This window comes from Gossypium raimondii, chromosome 3, assembly GCF_025698545.1.
Source record: "Gossypium raimondii isolate GPD5lz chromosome 3, ASM2569854v1, whole genome shotgun sequence".
Classification (NCBI taxonomy): domain Eukaryota; kingdom Viridiplantae; phylum Streptophyta; class Magnoliopsida; order Malvales; family Malvaceae; genus Gossypium; species Gossypium raimondii.
This window is the reverse complement of record NC_068567.1, coordinates 38,460,410-38,481,149: the sequence shown is the minus strand read 5'-3', so window position 1 is coordinate 38,481,149 and position 20,740 is coordinate 38,460,410. Positions and strand designations below refer to the sequence as shown.

The 20,740-nt window shown below is 31.3% G+C and overlaps 2 protein-coding genes across 2 annotated transcripts; both read right to left on the bottom strand.

Annotated features, from left to right (window-relative positions):
• Window positions 1-8,989: 8,989 nt before the first annotated feature.
• On the bottom strand, window positions 8,990-11,562 carry LOC105794217 (putative pentatricopeptide repeat-containing protein At1g69350, mitochondrial). Its single transcript, XM_012623270.2, has one exon. The coding sequence runs from the start codon at window positions 11,433-11,435 to the stop codon at window positions 9,063-9,065; it is 2,373 nt and encodes a 790-aa protein (XP_012478724.1). The 5' UTR covers window positions 11,436-11,562; the 3' UTR covers window positions 8,990-9,062.
• Window positions 11,563-18,671: 7,109 nt separating this feature from the next.
• Window positions 18,672-19,939, bottom strand: LOC105794215 (uncharacterized). The gene has a single exon (XM_012623269.2). It carries the CDS (start codon window positions 19,816-19,818, stop codon window positions 18,802-18,804), a length of 1,017 nt encoding a protein of 338 aa, XP_012478723.1. The 5' UTR covers window positions 19,819-19,939; the 3' UTR covers window positions 18,672-18,801.
• Window positions 19,940-20,740: the final 801 nt, after the last annotated feature.

The window sequence follows — 20,740 nt, the reverse complement described above, 5'->3', positions numbered from 1 at the left end:
AGAGAATTTATGTCACTAAAACAAGGTGATATAATTGTCGCTGAATACGAGTGTGAATTTGCCCAACTTAGCAGGTATGCTCGAGAACTTGTATCCACTAAGGCTGAGATGTGCACTCATTTTGAATGGGGTTTGAATAAAAAAAATTCAAATACTGGTGGGAGCCTTAGAAATTAAAGAATTTGTTAGTCTATCAGAGCGGGCTCAAAAGATTGAATATATGCACAGTGAAAAGAAGCAAGCTAAATCTAATCTTTGGGATTCCAATAAACGGAGTATGTTTAGATCTTTCCCGACTCCTCCACCAAAAAGGTCGAGGGATGTTCATACTCGATTCTCTACGCCATCAGGGATTTCTAGGAGAGACGAACCAATAGCGAGTAATTTGAGACCTCAGACTACCTCAGTAGCCAGTGTAGGTAGTGTTCATAATTCAAATAGACTAGTTTCTGGACACTGTGGAAGAAATCACGGTGGTGAGTGTAGATTGAAAACGGATCATATCTTTAATAAAATTTACTAATGTAATTCAATTTATTATTATTATTTAAAAATATGATTAATATATTTTTATATAAAATTTAAATTTTTATTGAAATAATATCTTAACTGAAATTTATTATTTTATTTCACTTAAGAATACAACTAATTTTACTCAAATTTAAAATAAAAGTTATTATAGAGAACCAATTTAGTAAAGAGCGTACTTTACATTTTATAGCTATTGATGTTATAGATTAAAATTTGTTATAAAAGATAAAAAAATAAAACATAAAAGGTTGGTTTTACAATAAACTTGATTGTTATAACCAAATGTTGTTATAGAGAGTTGTGATAAACACGATTGATTTCATTTCATTTTGAAAAATATATCAAATAAAAATAATATTATATTTAAAATAAAATGTATATTTCATTCAAAAGTTTTTTAAATCATTTTAAAATATTTTATTAAGGAAATAAAGTTTCTTGTTAAATAAAATTGTTAATGTACATATCCATCAATAATTTCCAATCATTATAAAATAAAGAAAGATGGAGAGAATAAGGAACAAAGAAAATATGAAAGCAATAGAGAATGTATTTTATTGATCAAAAGGGTGATTACAATACTTCATGAGAGTCTCTATTTATAGGCATAATAAGTATAAAAGAAGTAGATATCTAATTCTAATAACTATTAAAATTTAAAGTACATTAAAACTTTATCTTGATCATCATGGACATCCACTTAATAAGATATTCATAACACTCCCCCTTGAATGTCCATTGGTAGATAATGTGCCTCGTTAAAACCTTATTAGGAAAAACCTTATGGGATAAAAACCTAATGAAGGAAACACAATCTATAATACGCATAATATGTTGTCTCATTAAAAACCTTACCAGGAAAACTCAACGGGACAAAACCTCGATTAAGAGAAAAAGAGTGCAACGCGTATTTACTCCCCCTTATAAAAACATCACATATTTTCTCATAATCTACGTATTCAATCTTGAATACTAGTTTTTCAAATGACTATTTGAATGTATTTGCTAAGCAATTATATTACCATTCTTTTAAAAGTCATGAGTGAGGGGAATTTGGAGAAATATATTTTGATCTCTTCAGAGATTCAACAATAATCATAACAAACTTTAATCATGATTCTTTTATAAAAACACAAATAGGTATTTTGCATCATTTTATAATCCCCTTCAACTACTATTCACTAAGTCAAATTTACTACATATGTTCAAATTATCTCAATTCATATAAATGAACAATTTCTCAAGAATTTCAATATGCTTCTAGCATCCTAAATCCTTCAAGGATTTTAATATAAACTTTACTATATAGTGATTCATAAAGGTTGTAACAATAACCATTAGACGCAAGTTAAATCTTTTATGAATTTTCAATTTAATAATATATCTAAAGGTTATTGCATCCACCACAAAAAAATATTATATATTTTCATAATCAATGCGAGGACTTAGCGAAAAACTTCATATTTTTATTCCTCTTTTGCAAAACTACTTCATTTGCACCCTCACTGACTTTATACTTTTAGATATTTGCACTATTGGTCCAAAAACTCCACGAATTTAATTGTACTTGAGTTGTGCCTTTTTATTTTGATTAATTGATTCCATATCTATATTTCTCAATAGATTTATTAAAGATCCTCCTTTTATTTCATTATTTCAATAATAATATTGCATGCAAAATCATTGTTGACCACTTTTATTATTTGGTTCCACATTTTCTCGAATTGACAAAACTTATCGAGATCTCTTATTTTCATTATTTTAAAATTTAATTTAAGGTACCTGAATCTCTTCTGAAGTTTTACTTATTAGTTATGTCTTAGGTCTCTTCTGGAGCACCCGCCTACACTATATGACCATCTAGAAGAATTTTCATATTTGGAACCGATCAATCTATTATTTATTCCAATTGATTGTCCTACTGGGACTATGATTCTAATTAAAATATTAGATGGTATATAACACTTGGTTATTCTCATTAAGTTTGTAAATACATGTAGCAATTAACTTGTAATGAGTTGTCCTTATTGAACTTTTGGTTCAAATTATTTTTCCCCTAACTCATTACAAGTTATTATTTCTCTCCCCATAATGTCAGGAAAACTATCGAATCAAAATTGTAATCACAAATCATGTCATAATTGAATCTCGAATACATTCAAAACATCTAATAATATAAAGAAACTTGTAGTTAATATATATTCCCAAATTTCTTTGAGGATTCATTCGTCTTTGTGTGTTGTGGTGGAGCAATTGGAACATATACGCACATACAAAAATTCAAAGATGAGAAATATTTAGATCTTGATCAAAAACTAATCGCAATGGGGAGTATTTATAACTTAATAGCTTGATGCATACAACACTTAAATCAACATAATCTCATATTAAAATAGAAAGTTTAGTTCTAATAAGTAATGGTTTAGACATTAATTAGAGGTGTTTAATCAATAATTTCTCTAAACCATTATGCATAAACTTTACAAAAGTTTTTCAAACTCAATCAATAAAAGATTGAGATATAAACACATCAGTATTAGCAAGATGAATTGTCTTAATTGCATGATCTGAAATTAATTATTTAAACAAGCAATCTTGCAAACGACAGGTTGCAAATTGATAACACATATGTGATTATTTTGTAGATGCATCTACCAAAATCATATAATATCCACATGGTTGATGAATGAGTCCATATTCATTTCAGAAATGCAAGACATTAAATCTCAACTTTAGCTAGTGAGTTTCTAAGAATCAATTTTCATTGAGAACAAACAACAAATGATAATTCTTTAAATTAAATAATCTTACGGTTCTTTAATGAATGCCCATATAAATTCTTAATTAATTTTCACATTATATATGATCCAGGATGGTCTAACTGGTCATGCCAAATAGTAAATATATTTGTATTAGTAAACTTCGGTTTACTTTAACATGTTTTTCAATTGTACTAATAATGTAAATATAAATTTTGACAATTGATAATTTTTTGTCATTCTTTTATTTTGTATCCACATATAAATACTATTGTGGCATTTACTACTGGAAATGTCTAAATCAAAGTGAAGTCTATAATGCCACTAAGTCAATAAATAAATATAATTTCAAATAATTATATGCAGTATTCACTTCAGGGAATATGCCAAAATCTTCAAATGCCCAAAAATATATTAATGGCAAATTTTGAGAGTGGATCTTATTTTCTAGGTGTACAACAGGTACATAACCAATGACTTTTCATACATAGGTTTTCTCTCTTGCAAGTTCTCATCAGTAATATTTTACTACATAATTTTAATTGAGAACTTATTCTGAATACTGTAGAGCTATACTCACAGTTTTTAAAAAACTTTCAACTTTAGGTGCATCCAACCATAATAAGCTTTAGATAGAATTATCATATTCTATTACTCATAAGTAGATCTTTCACAGTCAAATATTTTGTTTTCAATCCTTTAATAGGGATGATAACAAAAGAATATCACAAAGATTATAAAATAAATATAAATTAATAACCCAATCGTAACACCCCTAACCCATATCTGCCGTCGAAACAGGGTTACAGAGCATTACCAAAATTTACAAATCAAATACAGATATTTCATACCATTTAACATTTATATCATAAATCAATCATATTCAATCATATTGTCCCTTATATGATCCCTCGAAGCCCAAAATATGCATTAGAAACAAGTCGAGACTAAACCGGGTACTCAGAGAATTTTTCGCAAAATTTCAAAATTTTTCCAAGATGCAGGGGACACACACCCGTGTGGTCAGGCCATGTGGCTCACAAGACCAAAAGACACATCCGTGTCTTAGGCCGTGTGGGCATTCGAAATAGGGCATACGACTGTGTCCTAACCTATGTCCTTACGCATGTAACTCTCTGATTTAGGTCACACGGCCAAGTCACACGCCCATGTGCTAGGCCTTGTGAACATAATAACTTGCATTAAATAGGTGCAGGTGTCACACAGCCAAGCCACACGCCCATGTGCCAGGCCGTGTGATCAATTCTGAGCATTCTGTTTTAAATTTTAAAAATGCAGGGGACACACGGCCAAACCACACGCCCATGTGCTAGGTCGTGTGTCACACACGGCTGAGATGCACACTGGTGTCTCTGCCCGTGTGAACGAAATAGGCTATTTTCCAAGCCACATTTCTCACCCAATGTCTCTTCCACCTACATAATCACTTAAACACATTCACAAGGTAATACAAACATTCAAATCAAGTCAAAACTAAGTCTTATGCATGACATATTTATACATATGTTTAACTATCCTAACTTATCAAAATTAACCATACATACATATAGGCATATTTTTACCATTATTCCATCACAAATCAATCACAGTATGCCTATATGATTTTTCATCATTCATCCATTTCAAACATATATCAAACATGATATAGCCTCTTATATAACCACCAAAGTATGTTCAACATAAGCCATTCCAATGGCTATTTACAAAAAAATGTTATTAAGCCAATATTGGCCAATTTACCTTATACATGCCATTATAACCAAAAATTAGTTTTCTATATGTACCGAAATGGGCCGATGGATAGTGTGATGTGTCTTTGACCAGCTTCCAACCTTAAAGAGCCTCCGAGTTACTATAAAATAGGGAAAATAAATAGAGTAAACTTTAAAGCTTAGTAAGTTCGTATAATGGGAAATTACTTACTATTCGTTTACATTTAGGGTAAGCATATAAAATACATCCAAAGCAATTTGGCCAATTGCCTAAACACATATCCTCATCAAGCATGTTAGTCATGTAATTCACATGAATATCAAGAAATATATATGAGCTCATCAATAATCTATTTCCATATACTTATACTTTTCACACCAAGTATTCATGAAACATGTACAAATCATATCCTTGTATTTCAAGTATATACTCGTAACAATTCATCTCAGATTCATATTATTACATATTAAAACTTTACCCGTTGAATCATTTAAAATATTGATGGATACACGGGTAGTACACACTAGGTGTACAAAATCTATATTCCGTCAATTCATTTTCGGGAATGCTTATATGAGCACATAAACGGGAAGCTCTCTTTTAAGCTATATAACGGGAAGTTCATGTGAGTCATGTAATGGGAAGCTTCAGAGAGCCATTAACGGGAAGCTTATACGAGCCAATATTGGAAAGGTTCAAGCGAGCCAATATCAAGGAGCTCATGAAAGAGCCTTTAGTTGGCAACCTCCGAAGAGCCATATATCAGAATGCCCACAAGAGCTGCAATGTATCCACAACACAGGTAGGATCACAACTAATCGAGATGCTCCAAAGAGCTATTAACGGGAAGCTAGTAAAAACCATATAACGGGAAGCTCGTGAGAGCCAAATATCGGGATGCTTATGAGAGCTATTAATGGGACGCTCTTTCAAGCTATGGTGTGTCCGCAACACATGCAGGACCACAACCAATTCAGAAACTCTGTATACATCAAATTTCGTTTATTTAAACAGGACTTAATATTTGTCGAACATTGTCGGATATGTAACTGATTATCATACATGTCAATTACACAATGCACATACATAACATTCAATTCAAACATATAATTATACAATTTAGTTACACGAATTTACCTCGACAAGTGTTCATGTATTTGTAATCTACTAATCCGATACCTTCCCTTTTCTTCGTTCTAACTCCGTATTTGGTCATATATTTTTAAAAAATTACCATTTTACCCCTATACTTTTATTTAATTACGATTTAATCCCTAGGCTCGGAAAATGAAATTCATGTAATTTAATCCTTATTCCAAGCCTAGTCGATTTTTACTTGTAACAATAGCAGCCCATGTATTTCATAAAATTCAAAATTTTTCCATGAATTTTACATCTTTTCAATTTAGCCCCTAAATCACAATTTTATCAAAATTTCCTTTACAAAAGTTGTTTATCTATCAACAACCTTTCATTTTCTACCGTAAAACATCATAATTCATACATACTCATCCATGGAAAAACCTTAACACTTGATAACTTTACAAATTAATCCTCGAGATAGCTAGATTAAGTTATTACGATCTCAGAAATATAAAAATTACTAAAAACGGGACAAGAAAACATACCTAATTGAGCCAAATAAGTTTGCTAAAAACCCAAATTCCGTAGCTAGGGTTTTCATATATTTTGATTTGGGAAAGATGATGAAATAAGATTATATTAGATTTTTATCATCTTTAATTATTTCTCTTTCCAATTTAATCTTTTTCTTTTCTTAAATTTTCAATGATGAATCATCACACTTATCTACTAACTCCACTGATTGGTCTATTTACCATATAAGGACCTTAAATTTTGAATTCCATAGCTATTTGATACTTATAGCTACTAGAATCCAACTTTTCACTTTATGCAAATTGGTCCTTTCTATTAAATTAAACATGTAATCGGATTTGTGGTCCCGAAACCACTGTTCCGATTTCACTGAAAATGGGTTGCTACACCAATCCTTTTTTTTATTCATATAAAATATAATATTTTCCTCATTCACAATCTCAATATGAGATCCATCAGAAATATCTTTTAAAAGTAATGCATTAACCATCACAAATTTCATACTTTTTAGATATTATATATTAGCTCTTCGGAGCTTTCAACTAATTTTGTACTATCAAATATTGGACTAATATTTATTTGTTTCAGTACCAAATAAGATAAATATTTTATATTTGTAATGATAAAATTCATTACTACATTCTCATGTCATTCCTTAGATAATATTAACAAAGATAAAATATTTGGGCATATGCCATATACGTGACCAATAATCTTTCATATCACATTGATAACATAAGTTATCTTTACCCTTTGAAAAGTTATCTCGAGAAATCTCATTGTTCTCTTATTTATTACTATGTTCTCACTTTTAGTGGACCATAAGTATATCTTTTATTTTCTTTATGTTTACATTCACTTGAGGAATGCAACAAATATAGTAGGACGGACTTATAAACATCCCAATAGATTCTTTATTTCATAATCACCATCGTAAACATGCGTGAGATTTCAAATCAAAATCTATCTATTCATGTTGTCATGATTAGTCTCCAATTATAATAAACATGATATAATAAATAAAACATAGTAAAATATACTTGAAGATTTTTAACATCATCGTCATCACATTGACTATTATCACGAGCATTATTACAAGTAGTAAAACAATTTTGTTTTCGTAATAACATTTATAATCTAATAGTAAAAATCATTTAATAAATAATCAAAATTTTCATGTACGATGCTTGAAAATTATCCGATACACATTGTACCAAATTTCAATACCACATATATATTATAAAATCTTATATTGCTCTAATAAAATATTTATAAATTCAATTTAAAAATATAATACAATCATTCAACATTAGCAAGTTAATAAGACTCAATAGATCCTATTAAATTTCCTTTAACCTAACACTTTCCACCATAATTAAAATTGCAAGAATATTTAATAACAAGAATTTAATAATCAAAACATCTAAATATTATGCATAATATAATTTAATTAAAAAAACTTCAAAAATAATGATTTACCAAAAATAATAATAGAGAAAACAAATCATATTAATAGCAAACATATCTATTCAACAATTATGTCTTTTACATATAAAAAATTAACCTAGAAAGGAAAAACCAAATACCATCGAATGTGAAATTTATGTCAAATAAAAATGTATAGTAGTCATACCTTAATTGAAAAAGAAAATATGGTCAAAATATAAAAGTTTCTTGCCAAATCTATACTTTACCCATGCTTGTACAATAAATCAAAGACCGGGAATAAGAATCATAATTCATTCTGAGATTGAATCTTTCAACATCTCAAAGATGAAATTGTAAGGGTGAAAGTTTAAGGTAAAAAAGAATTTCATCTGTGGGACGACTTCGAAAGATTTTGAAAAAAATAGAGAATCATCGTGCTGATAACGTGTTATAAAATAAAAAAAGATGGAGAGAATAAAGAACAAAGAAAATATGAAAGCAATAGAGAATGTACTTTATTGATCAAAAGGAGTGATTACAATGCTTCATGAGAGTCTCTATTTATAGGCATAAGAAGGATAAAAGAAGTAGAGATCTAATTCTAATAACTATTAGAATTTAAAGTACATTAAAACTTTATCTTGATCATGATGGACATCCACTTAATAAGATATTCATAAAACAATCAATTATTTGTATAAAAGAAGTTCCAATTATTAATTTTATGATGAGATTAGATACAATAGCTTCCAATCAATTATTAATAACCAATAAATGTAATTATAGTTTAACAATAAATTATAATTACAACATATATGTTATTTCAATAAATTACATGTTTTTATCAAAAAAATCATACTATTATTTTATAATTTTAAAATAGAAATCACTGGAAATTTGTATAATTTTTATGTTGGTTGTTATGCTATAATTTTATAATTTCAGATAGAACATCCTTGGAAGTTGGAAGTTATGGCACTAACAATCATCAAATTATTGGTTTTCTAAATAAAAAACATGTTCTTGAGCCAAAATTTGGAAATTTTCCAAAAAACTAAAAGTTTCCTCAGTTTGCAAAAGAGAAGTAAATCCAACTCCAAATCTATAAATTCTCTTATCAAGCTCAATTAAGCTATATCCAGGAACCTTCCTAAGACCTATGCCTTTCATTAATGATCTCACCTTCTCAAATTCCTTCCAGTTTCCTTCCTCACCATATATATTAGATAACAAGGTATAGTATCCAGTGTCATCTGTATGAATATCTACAAGGTCTTCTTCAATGGATTTGATCATGTCCATCCTCTGGTGGATTCGACAACCATTAAGCAGCGCGCTCCAAATGCTTGCATCTGCAGGATATGGCATCGATTTGATGTTTCTATATGCTTCATTGAGATCACCACCGCGACTTAGAAGGTCAACCATACAGGCGTAATGTTCTGAGTTGGGCTCAACACCGAAATCCCTCATCGACTTAAAATAAGATTTTCCATCTTCCACAGATCCTGCATGACTGCAAGCCGAAAGAATGTTCATGAAGGTAACTTGATTAGGTCTTATGCCTGACTCTACCATTTGATTGAAAAGTGAGATGGCAGCATTCACCCTACCATGTGCTCCATATCCAGCAATCATGACAGTCCATGACACCACACTTTTCTCTGACATGCTATCAAAAACCCTTTGGGCTGTTACAAGGTCTCCACACTTGGCATACATGTCAGTTAAAGCTGTATCGATATAGAGATCTGTCTTTACACCATAGGTAAGAAGCTTGTGGTGAAACCATTTTCCTTTCTCAAGATAACCCAAATTGGAGCATGCTTGAAGCACACTTAAGAAAGTAACATCATTCATCTCAAGACCGTTCAAGTACATTTGATCAAAAAGCCTAATTGCCTCTACAGAATTTCCATTTTGATGGAATCCGCAAATCATAGAATTCCATGTTACAACACTTTTCTCGTTGATATCATCAAAGATAGTGTATGCTAATTCCGTTAAGCCACATTTTGAGTACATATCAATTAGTGAATTCTGGACAAACTCATCCGAAAGGCCTCTTTTGATGATATGACCATGCAGCTGATCTCCAAACAGCAATAAACCTCCATCAGCACAAGCTGAGATAGAACTTGCTAGGCTGAATGAATCAGGCATTAATCCCAAGGTCTGCATCTGCACAAGGTGTGCCAATGCCTCTTTTAACAACCCTTTCTCAGTACAAATTGATATGATCATATTCCATGCCACGATATTTCTTCCTCCAACAACGTGAAGAACCTTATCACAATAGTTCAACTTTCCACATTGCATATATAGTTCTATGAAAACAGGCCCTAAAACATCATACTCAAGATCCATTTCTTTCCTAATAATGTAACAGTGAACCGACTTCCCTTCTCTAAGCCAGCCTAGCCCTGCAAAAGACCCTAAAACACTCATCATGGTCACTGAATTCGGTTCCACACGAGAATCTAACATATCAAAGAAAGACTTTAACGCTTCTGCAAACCTACCTGTTCTATAATAGCTAGATATCATTGCAGTCCACAATGCAGTACTACGGTTCGTTACATTTAGAAAGATCCTCTCTGCACTATCCAAGTCACCACATTTGCTATACATTGCAACAAGGGAACTAGCCAATGAACCATCAATTTCAATCCTCCTCCTCACTATATAACCATGAATTAGCCTTGCTAATTTCAGAAATCCCAAGTCACCAAAAGCCTCAGCTACACTAAGCATTGTTATGGAGTCCGGTCTAATACCTTCCAATACCATTAAACGGAACATCTCCAAGCCTTCATTTGCCTTCCCATTCTCAACATAACTCAAAATAATCGAACTCCAGGAAACCAAGTCTCTCATTGTCATTTCATCAAACATTTTCTTAGCATAACTTAAACATCCCATTTCGCCGTACATTGAAAGAAGTGAAGACTGAATAACAGTATCTTTCCCAAACCCACTTTTTATAATGGTCCCATGGACCATTTCGCCAATACCCAGATCACCAAAACCAGAACAAGCCCTCAAAAGAGAAGGAAATATGAAGTTACTGATGTGGAGTTGGTCATTCTTTATCATAGTGAGGTAGAGAAAAATGGCATCTTGAAACAAGTTGCTCCAAACAGAGCATTTAATTAGAACACCCCACATGAAAGAATCTGGGTTAGGGAAGCATCTGAAAACAAGTTTGGAAGATTGAAAGGAACCCATTTGGGAATAGGATTCAATGAGCTTGGTGGAAGGGAGTGGGTCATGGTGAAACCCAGTAACTAAGAGGTGGGCATGGAGTTGTGCTAGTGATCTGAGATTGGTGCATGATCTGAATAATGGCATGTAAAGGGTGGTCATTGCAGAAGCGAGAGAGTGAGCGTGGAAAGAGAGAAGTCGCGAAGGCCACCAAGTGTGATGTATGAACTGACCATCGCAACAACAGTAGTTTGGTCTCTTGGCCCATTTTTTATGTAGAGATAGCCGAATCAAACCCAGAGGCGTCTCCTCATATTCCAAAAAATTGGGATGGTTAAGATTTTAATTTTAATTTCAAATATTAAATCCCTAACTAAGTTTATATTACATTTTAATTCTTTCCAATTCAATTGCAATTTCTTTTAAAAACCAACAATTATAAAATTCTATTATTTTGTAACAATGTATTTTTTATAAAATAATTTGTTTCTGAAAATACACGCATTTATTATTCTTTAACTTTTAGCAACAATCAATTTTTGAATTGAATCGAATTTGTTGAATTGGAAACTAATCCGAGTACTATTGTAAAAAGACGCAAAAGAACCAATTAACCTTTAAAACAGTACTAGCCGATGGAACTAGATTTTATAATTTTCTAAAATATATATCTTTTAAATTTTATAAATTTTTAATCATCTATTTGTTTTGAACTAATTGAACTAAAAATAGGAGGTTTTACCAACTCAATCACTAATCTCGTTCCAAAATATTGTCAATATTCTACTTTTCTTTTAACTATAATTATTGTCGAAACTATTTTTGAAAAATCAAAAATTTTGTTATCGACTTATTAAAAATGAAAATGGGAGTCACCACCGATCTTTTATTAAGGTGTGATCGGTTCACCATTAAAAATAAATTTTAGGTCTGCGAGATTTGAGAAAATAGGTCCGAGAGTCGGTTACGTACGAGGAAGGGTTAGCACCCTCGTAACGCCCAAAATTGGTACCGAATCGATTGTTTAATGTCTTAGTGTCGAAACTTTGAAAAGATTTTAAAATACGATCCTTTAAAAATAAAATGAATTGGATGATGAGACTCACTTATTTTGAAGAAATAAATAAGTTAGAGTGCAACATTTTAAATCCTCAAAATTAAGTTTATCTTTCGATTTTTTAAAAACTTACATTTTAAGAAGGATATCTGATTATTTGGGTCAAATGAGAAAATCAGAACCCAGTAAGTTAGGGTTTGATTTCACAAAATTCCTAAACATCGAAGATTGCCTTTATTTTTATTTAGAAAAATTCTTGTCTCGAGAGAACATGTCATATCCAATACTTGAGGACACAACGTGTCGAATTCCCGAGAATAAGCTTTTTATTTATGTCTTCATTAAAAGGGATATTCTCGATTATTTAGATTCAACGAGGAGAATTGAAACCCAATACATTAGGGCTCCATTCTTTGAAGATTCCAAATACCGAACTTTGCGTTATCTTAAAAACTTCTTGAATAAAAATACTATTGGTATTGGAATGATATTGAACGTAATCTTTTGAACAAATAAAACAATAAAATAATAGCGTACAACGTGAAATGGTGATTCGTAAATTAGAATGTACATTAATGAATAATGAATAATTAATAAATAAATTTAAACAAGCATAGAAATAATTATCTCAACCATATATCATACAAATACCAACATTGGCAAGTAAATAGAAGACTAATTGAAACCAAGTAAATTTACATAAACACTAATGAAATATACAAATTTAAACATAATTTAAGAAATAAGTATAATATATGAATTAAAATGTTAAAATAAATTTAAATAAATTAACAATATTGAAATAAGTTGAAATAAATTAAAAATGTTAAAATATTTGAAAGAGATAAAATATCTATATAATAATATGAAATTAACAATAGATTATGTATGTATGGATAATGAAAATAATTTAATATGAAATATGTACGCATATAATATTATTATATAATAGCATTATAAAAATATTTACAAATCTAAAAATATGTAATGAGTGAATTTAGAGGAAATATATTATAGAATAAAATATAAAAATATGTATATAAAACATATTGAATTTACATGAAAATATATATAAAATGTGGAATTTTAAATAAAGATATATAATAAATTTTGAACAATAAAACATGGTAAATTTATAATATAGTAATGATAGATTCAAAATAATAATATATTATAATATTGAAATAGTATTAATAAAATTAAAATATATTAAACTTAAACAAAAAAGAGTTAAATTTTAAAATAAATATATCAAAAAAATAAAAAATGTAACAGCATAAAAAAATCAAGTACATTAAATTAAATAAGTATGGACCAAATTGTATTAAATTCGGAATAAAAAGAAAAAAAATGAAAATAAAGCAGAATTGAGGACTAAAAAGGGCACGCGCGAATAACTTGGGGGCTAAAGAAGAAAATATCCTCAGCTCCAAAATGTCGTGTTTCAACATGGACTAAAATAAAACGAAAACAAATTAAAGGGTGAAATTTAAGAAAGGTAAAGAACTGATTTGGACTCGGCACGAAAGAGAGAGGACCATTTGCGCAAATAACCCGAATTACAGAAACACGCGGATCCTTCCCCGGGTCGAGTCACCGCGCAGGTCACTATGGGCAAACGGTGTCGTTTTTGGCCATTGAGGTTGAGGCTCAAAACGGCGCCGTTTAGGGTTTCTATAAAACCAATTTTTTCTTAAAAAATTCATTTCTTCCTTTATTTTCCAAAAAAAATAGGAGAAACCTCTCTCCCATTCTCCTTCAAAACCCAGAATCCAGCCGGCCAGCTCGCCACACCACCGCGTCGGCCGTCGGTCGCCGGCGACGGTGCCGCCGTACGCGATGGTCAGAAACCCAGAAAATTTTTGTTTTCCCTCGTTTTTTGATTCTAAGGCAAAAAGGAGCCGATTTTCATGGGAATCGGTGAACCTCGGTCTCGCGATGGCAAAAAAGGTAAGCTTTTGAAACTTTCCCTCCTTTATTTCGCTTTTTCTTTTGAATCAAAAAGAAAAGAGGAGAAAAAAAAAGAAATTATCTAAAATAAATCAGAGACTACCTTCGAGCAAAACTGGTATTTTATTTCTGTTTTTTTTGCGTATTGATCTTGCGTGTTTTTGTAAAAATTTACAATGCATTTTTGGCTTTTATATAGCCACGTTTTTGCTCCTTTTTTTGTTTGTTACTGTTTTCTATTCGTCTTTTCTTGTTTGCTTGTGTGCAGGTACGACCTGGAGGAGAAGAAGCACGTACGCGCGGAGGCATAGCACGCGCGGGAGGGGGCCCTGATTGTTGCGGCGCTGGATGCTGCAGAAACCCTAGGGTTTCTTGTTTTCTTAGCTTTGGGCTGATTGGGCTTTTTAGATAGTGGGTTATGCGGTTATTGTAATTGGGTTTGGTGATTGGGCTTGGGGTTAGGTTAAATTTGGGTAGTTTAGGTTAAAACGGTTTGGTCCACGTTGGGCCCATGTATTTAGACTGTGGACATTTAATTATTTTTGGTTTTTTTTTCTTCTACTTATTCTGAATGGGCCCCAGGCAAATTGGGCCTATTACAATTATTTTCTCGAAATATAAAATTTATTTATAAAAAAAATTCTCCTAGAGTGTCACAATTTGTTGAAGTTTAATAAATCCATTTAGTTCTATTAAATCAGACGTCTGATGTGTGCTTTGCTGCTCTGGATATAGAAGTTGATTAGTTCTCAGTATCACCTACTTGTTTCTTTCTTTTAATCTAAAAAATATATAGTCAACTTTCTTTAATTTGTTTGTCAATATTTTACCGTTATAGAGAGGTTATTGTTATACATCTACAATAGCGTATTATTATAGAGAGATAATTGTTGTAAGCCAAATAAAGAAAGTAAGAATTATGTTCAAAAAAGAAAGCATATTTTATTTTACAATATTAAAAGACGTATAACATGTACATGCATTATTGCTTTTATGCATATTTTATTTTACATTTTTCAAATGATTAATTATGAAATCTATAAATCTAACAAGTTCAGTTAATCAAGATGAGTTATCAAATTTAATTAATTAATTTATCATGAGTTATTAAATTCAAATAATCAATTTATAAGTTTAAGATGTTCCAAATTCATAGTAGAATATTTAGTTTCGCTCATTGAAGCTTATTTTCATTTAATAAAATGTGATTCATAGATTTTTATGTGAGATTTAAAATTTTATCGAAACAATATTTTAATTAATAATATTTTATTTAATAAATTATAATTAATAGGTTTGCTTATATAGAATAGTTATAATTTTACTTTAAATTTTAGAGAATATGTTATACTTCATAACTATGGATGTTGCTTTTAATAGTGAAAAGCTATTATAAAATGTTAAAATAAAATATAAAAATCAATTATACTAAAAACTTGATTATTATAGCAAAATGTTATAATGAATGAACATTATAAAAACCACATTGATTTTAATTTTCTTCTTACAATACTGAACTGTCACTGGAACCAATAATCTCACACACAAGTAGCTCAAAGTGCCGAGGAGCTATGTGAAGTTCAGTTGGGAAAACTGCCTCCTCACTTGAGAGCAGCTCTACCAGATAGGGGTGAGCATTCAATCGAATCGAATCGAATCGAATAGAAAATTTTCGAGTTAATCGAGTTTTCGAATCTCGTTTTATCATCCAAACTTTATTTGAAGTTTTCTCGAATCGAGTCGAGTGAGATGGAATTTGAATCGAATCGAATATATTTGTTCGAGTTAAATTTTAAAAAATAATTTTGGGTCATTGTAACCATTGTCACCCATCGTAATAAAATTTGACCACATTAATCAAATTTTTTATTAACTTTCATCACCTCATAATTTATTTATTAATTTTTATATACTGGTTAGCTTCTTTGCTTGCTTAGTTGTTTCAATTATCTTGATTCTTGTCACTATGTATTTTGGAATTAAAAATATATTAAATGTAAAAATATGATTTTTTAATAAAATTTATTTTAAAAATAAAATGTGAAATTGATACCATAAAATTTTAACATGAATATTTTATGGCATAATTAATAATTCAATTTTAATATAAATATTCAATATGACTAAACAATTCAATAATATAAATAATATAAAATGTGAAATTTAATTTAATAATATAAATAGTAGATATAAATAAAATTATTACTATTTATGCTTAGTGATTTTTTTTGGATAATTTTGATTTTTTCTTTGAGAGTAAAGGGTGAGAAGTAAAAGTTAAATAAAAAGTTTTAGGGAATAAAAGTTTGAGGGAATAAAAGTTTGAGGGAAAGTCAATAGGGAGAGTAAAATTTTGGAGGGAAAATATTTAAAAAAAATTGGAGGGGGAAGGGTTTGGGGTAGATAGGAGGTGGGATGGGAAGAGAATAAAAGTTTTAGGAGAAATGTGGGAGGGAGTAAAAATTTTGGGGGAAAATAAAAGGTTTTGAGGGTTTTTGGGAGTAAAATTTTGAAAAAAAGTAAATGGGAGAGTAAAATTTTGGTGGGAAATGGATTTTGGGTAGATTGGGGGGTTGGGAGGGGAGGGGGGTAAAAGTTTTGGGGGGAAGTGAGAAGAAGTAAAAGTTTTGAGGGAAAAATAAAAAGGTTTGGGAGTTTAGGGTAAAATGTAAAATATTATAGTTTGATATTCGAATTATTCGAATTCGAAAACTCAACTCGATTCGAACTCGAAATTCGAAAAAAAAAATCGAGTTGATTCGAATAACTCGATTCGTTTAACTCGAAATTCGAATTTTTTTCGATTTTTTCGAGTCGAATTGAGTTTTGCTCACCCCTACTACCAGATATTCATCCATCCATTTGGGGTTAGTTGGTCAAAAGAGATTTCCATCCTCCAGGAAGCATCTGGTGGGGAAGATAATAATGGAGTCCCTTAAGCAATGTACTCTTTGGTTTTCAACAGGATGAGGACGATTCCTCATGGGTTTCCCTTGAACGTTTCTAAAAACAAGTGAAAATATTTCAGGTAGTGCATGTTGAATGTCCTCTCTTACCCTTCACAATCTGTGCTCCATTCGGCAATCTTCTTATCTCCCTTCATACGCTGAGATTTGATTCATTTCAAGTTGAAAAATAAGGGTTTTGAACATATGAAGCTGTGAGGTCATTGCTGCTAAGCTATGAATATGCAGCAAATGAAATGAGACAAGAAGATAACCCTTCAAGGGCTTGTTTACATTGCTTTCTCATGTTAATCTGCTTCTTGTTCTTTCTTATGCATTGTTCCAGAACGATTAAGAGTTGATGCAAATGGGTCAGCTAGCATAGGCTTCACTTCATTTAGAAATCAAGTTCTGTCACAGTGCAACAAAATCTGTAACCTATATTATCTGCTTCTGCTCAATTGTGTTAGCGAAAACACTTGGATACCTAGTTGAACTCTAATATACAGCTGAAGTCATGTGATATTCATAAGTCCTGTCTAAGACCATGACAGTGTGCCAGTTTTTACATCCCAATATTATCTTCCCTAAAACTATATGGTTAAGTTCCTATGAAGAAACTGAATTAATCAACTAGTTCAATTACGACAATTGAATTAAGCAGAGACCAGCCATCTTCAGAAAGCAGAGTGGGATTACATTCATGCACACAATCTCCCATCCCCATAGCCATGCTACCTTGAAGGCTCGAAAGAATCACTACTCAACCATGCCCTGGATGCTGCTGAGCCATTTGATAATGGAACTCAGCAAGGCATCCGTTAGTCTTCAGATGCACTTCACCAATAAGGCCTCTCATCCTAATTTCCTTGACTAGAAGGCGAATAGCAAAATCCAGAGGAAACAAGATTCAAAGCATGAAACTGTTAGTGAAACAAAAGCTTCTTTTACACAGATCCTGCACAATGAGTTTTCTAGCTCATCTTCGCTTTTAGCAATCTTGTAGCCTAATATTTCCCCTTTCACTACAAATCTGCTCAATGTTTCAGCCTCAAGATTTAAAGTTAAAAAGATTAGGGCAATAATGTTTAAGGCTTATTTCGGTGGGAACATTGTCAGTTTTATAAGCTTCATTTGTGGATTGGTTCCATAATCCTAGATACTTTCAAAGCCTTCAAGCATGAAGATCTGGCAGTCCAACAACCGAAATTACCGAGGAAGTAAATGAATCAGTCAACAAATGTTCAACCAAAGAAAGATAAACAACATACAGAAATCATACTATGCTCTAATATCCCATTCAAGCAACATATCACATTTCCAGTACCAGCACTTTTCTCAACAGTTTAAACACTGAAACACAAGGAAGAATCTAAACAAAACTAATAAGATTAAACACTTTTCTCCAAAATTCAAGGGCAAGCATTCCCAACAAACACGAAAAGATTTAACATTCATTATGCTAACATATATGAAGCTATTCTTTTATAACATTGTTCAGACATCTTTGTTTTCATATATACAAGTTAAAGTAAACAAACCGTAAACAAGTAAAAGGACCCTAGTCTTACTTTCATCAACCATAAACAACAGATACAACATGAGGAACTTTCCCATCATCAAAAGGCAAACTGACATACTCTCTTGCAAACTCTTCAGCAATCTCCCCAGCAAGCTCTCCATGTATAGCCTTGGAATACATATAAAAAACTGTAGTTGCAGCCAAATAAGAAAGCATAATCAACATGAACAAAGTGGAAGTGCTCACAATATGTATAACAAATGCCCAACTTTTCCATTTATCAGCAGCTGCATAACCCCAATCTGCAGCTGAGACCCAGATTAAAATCCCACTGAAGAACCCGTAAAACAGAAGCATAGAGAAAGCAATTCTTTTCAGTCCGTGAACTAAATTTTTACTTCGTTTTAATGGTTCAAGCCCCCAGCTTGATTCAACTACAACAACAACATAAGCAAATACCCACTTAACTTGCAAATAGAGTACAATAAACAAGAAAGTAATTACGAAAACAAGACAGAGGGAAATGAAATAAGGCGAAGTGTAATCAACATGGAAGCCTAACAGTTGGGTTAGTTGGAGTAATCCAAGGAAGATCAAAGCAAGAATTAAAAGGATCCCAGAAATGATAAGCTCCGTTACAAGGCAAGTGGAGACGAGGGGGAAGAAGGAAGTGAAAGCTGACTTGATAGCGGATAGGAGCTTGACGGGTCGGCCATAAAAGCCGTGGAAAACGCTGTAAGTGATGGAACCGGAGGCGAAGAGAGAGAAGATGAAGATGAAGAGGGTGTAAAGGAGAGTGAAGAGCAGGTATTTGATGGGAATTGTTGGGGGTTTTTGCAGTTGAAAAGGGGTGTGGAGGAAACTGAGGTGGGTTTCGATGGTGGGGGTGGAGGATTGGGAAAAGAGTTGATTGATGAAGGGGAAGGCGGAGAAGGAGAAGGAAAGAGGGAGGAGGAAGAGGACGGAGAGAGCAAGGAAGTGGCGGGAGTGGGCGTTGATTATGCGTTTAGATTCGGAAAGGATGGGCCAGAGGTCGATGTGGACGGGCGGAGGTGTTGGCCGCGTTGTCATGGCGGAAGGAGGAGGAGAGGATAAAGATGGAAGGTTTTGATCCACAAGGGGTAACGCCGTGAAGGATATAACAACGGATATTGCAAGTGGACATTATTCAAAAGCCAATGCTACTATTACGTTACAAATTATCATATCAATGCATCCATTATTTAAATATAATTTGTGTTAAATTGCATATTGTAAGTTGTAACTATCTAATTTATTTTCTTATAAACCACAAATTTTATCAAGAAATAAGATTTAAAATTAATTACTCAATAATAATGTGTATATAATAAAAAATAAAATAAAGTTTTGATTAAAAGATAAATTTAAAGTTTTATTAATATAATTAGTATGGACCTAAATCCCAAAATATTCATGTTTTGTTCTAAATTTGAAAACATTAAAGTGTCTTCAAATAATATAACTTATTTAAAATATAAAAGGATATTTTAGTAGTTTTTCTGATCGAGTTGGTGCCCGATTGACTCGTGACACCAACTCAAACAGAAATTTAATAATAGTATAGATTAATTGAGTTCTCTGTGTTAATTAGATTTTCCTATTTAAATTAATTGTTAATAAACTCATATTAAAAATTTTATCACATGATTGTGTATTTAGAACACAAGTGTACGTTAAAAGTAACATATAATAAATAATGAAATGTGGGGTTTGAAACTAATAATAATAGCTACGAAATTAAAATAAAAACAATTTCAATTAGGAGTAAAAGGAAATTTAAATAGGTAAATGTATTAAATTAATGCACCTCAATAGTTTATCATGATATTGCCATTTTACTATATCAAGTTAAAATGTTATAATGGTGACAAGAAAATTCAATATAAAAAATAATTATAAAAACTCAATGTTGAGTTGACTTGGCACAAACTCAATTGATGACATTATCAAGAAAATATTTTATGTAAAAATA

Excerpts from the sequence above, each read along its gene's own strand:
- LOC105794217 (XM_012623270.2), bottom strand. The coding sequence starts at position 11,435 with ATGACCACCCTTTACATGCCATTATTCAGATCATGCACCAATCTCAGA.
- LOC105794215 (XM_012623269.2), bottom strand. The coding sequence starts at position 19,818 with ATGACAACGCGGCCAACACCTCCGCCCGTCCACATCGACCTCTGGCCC.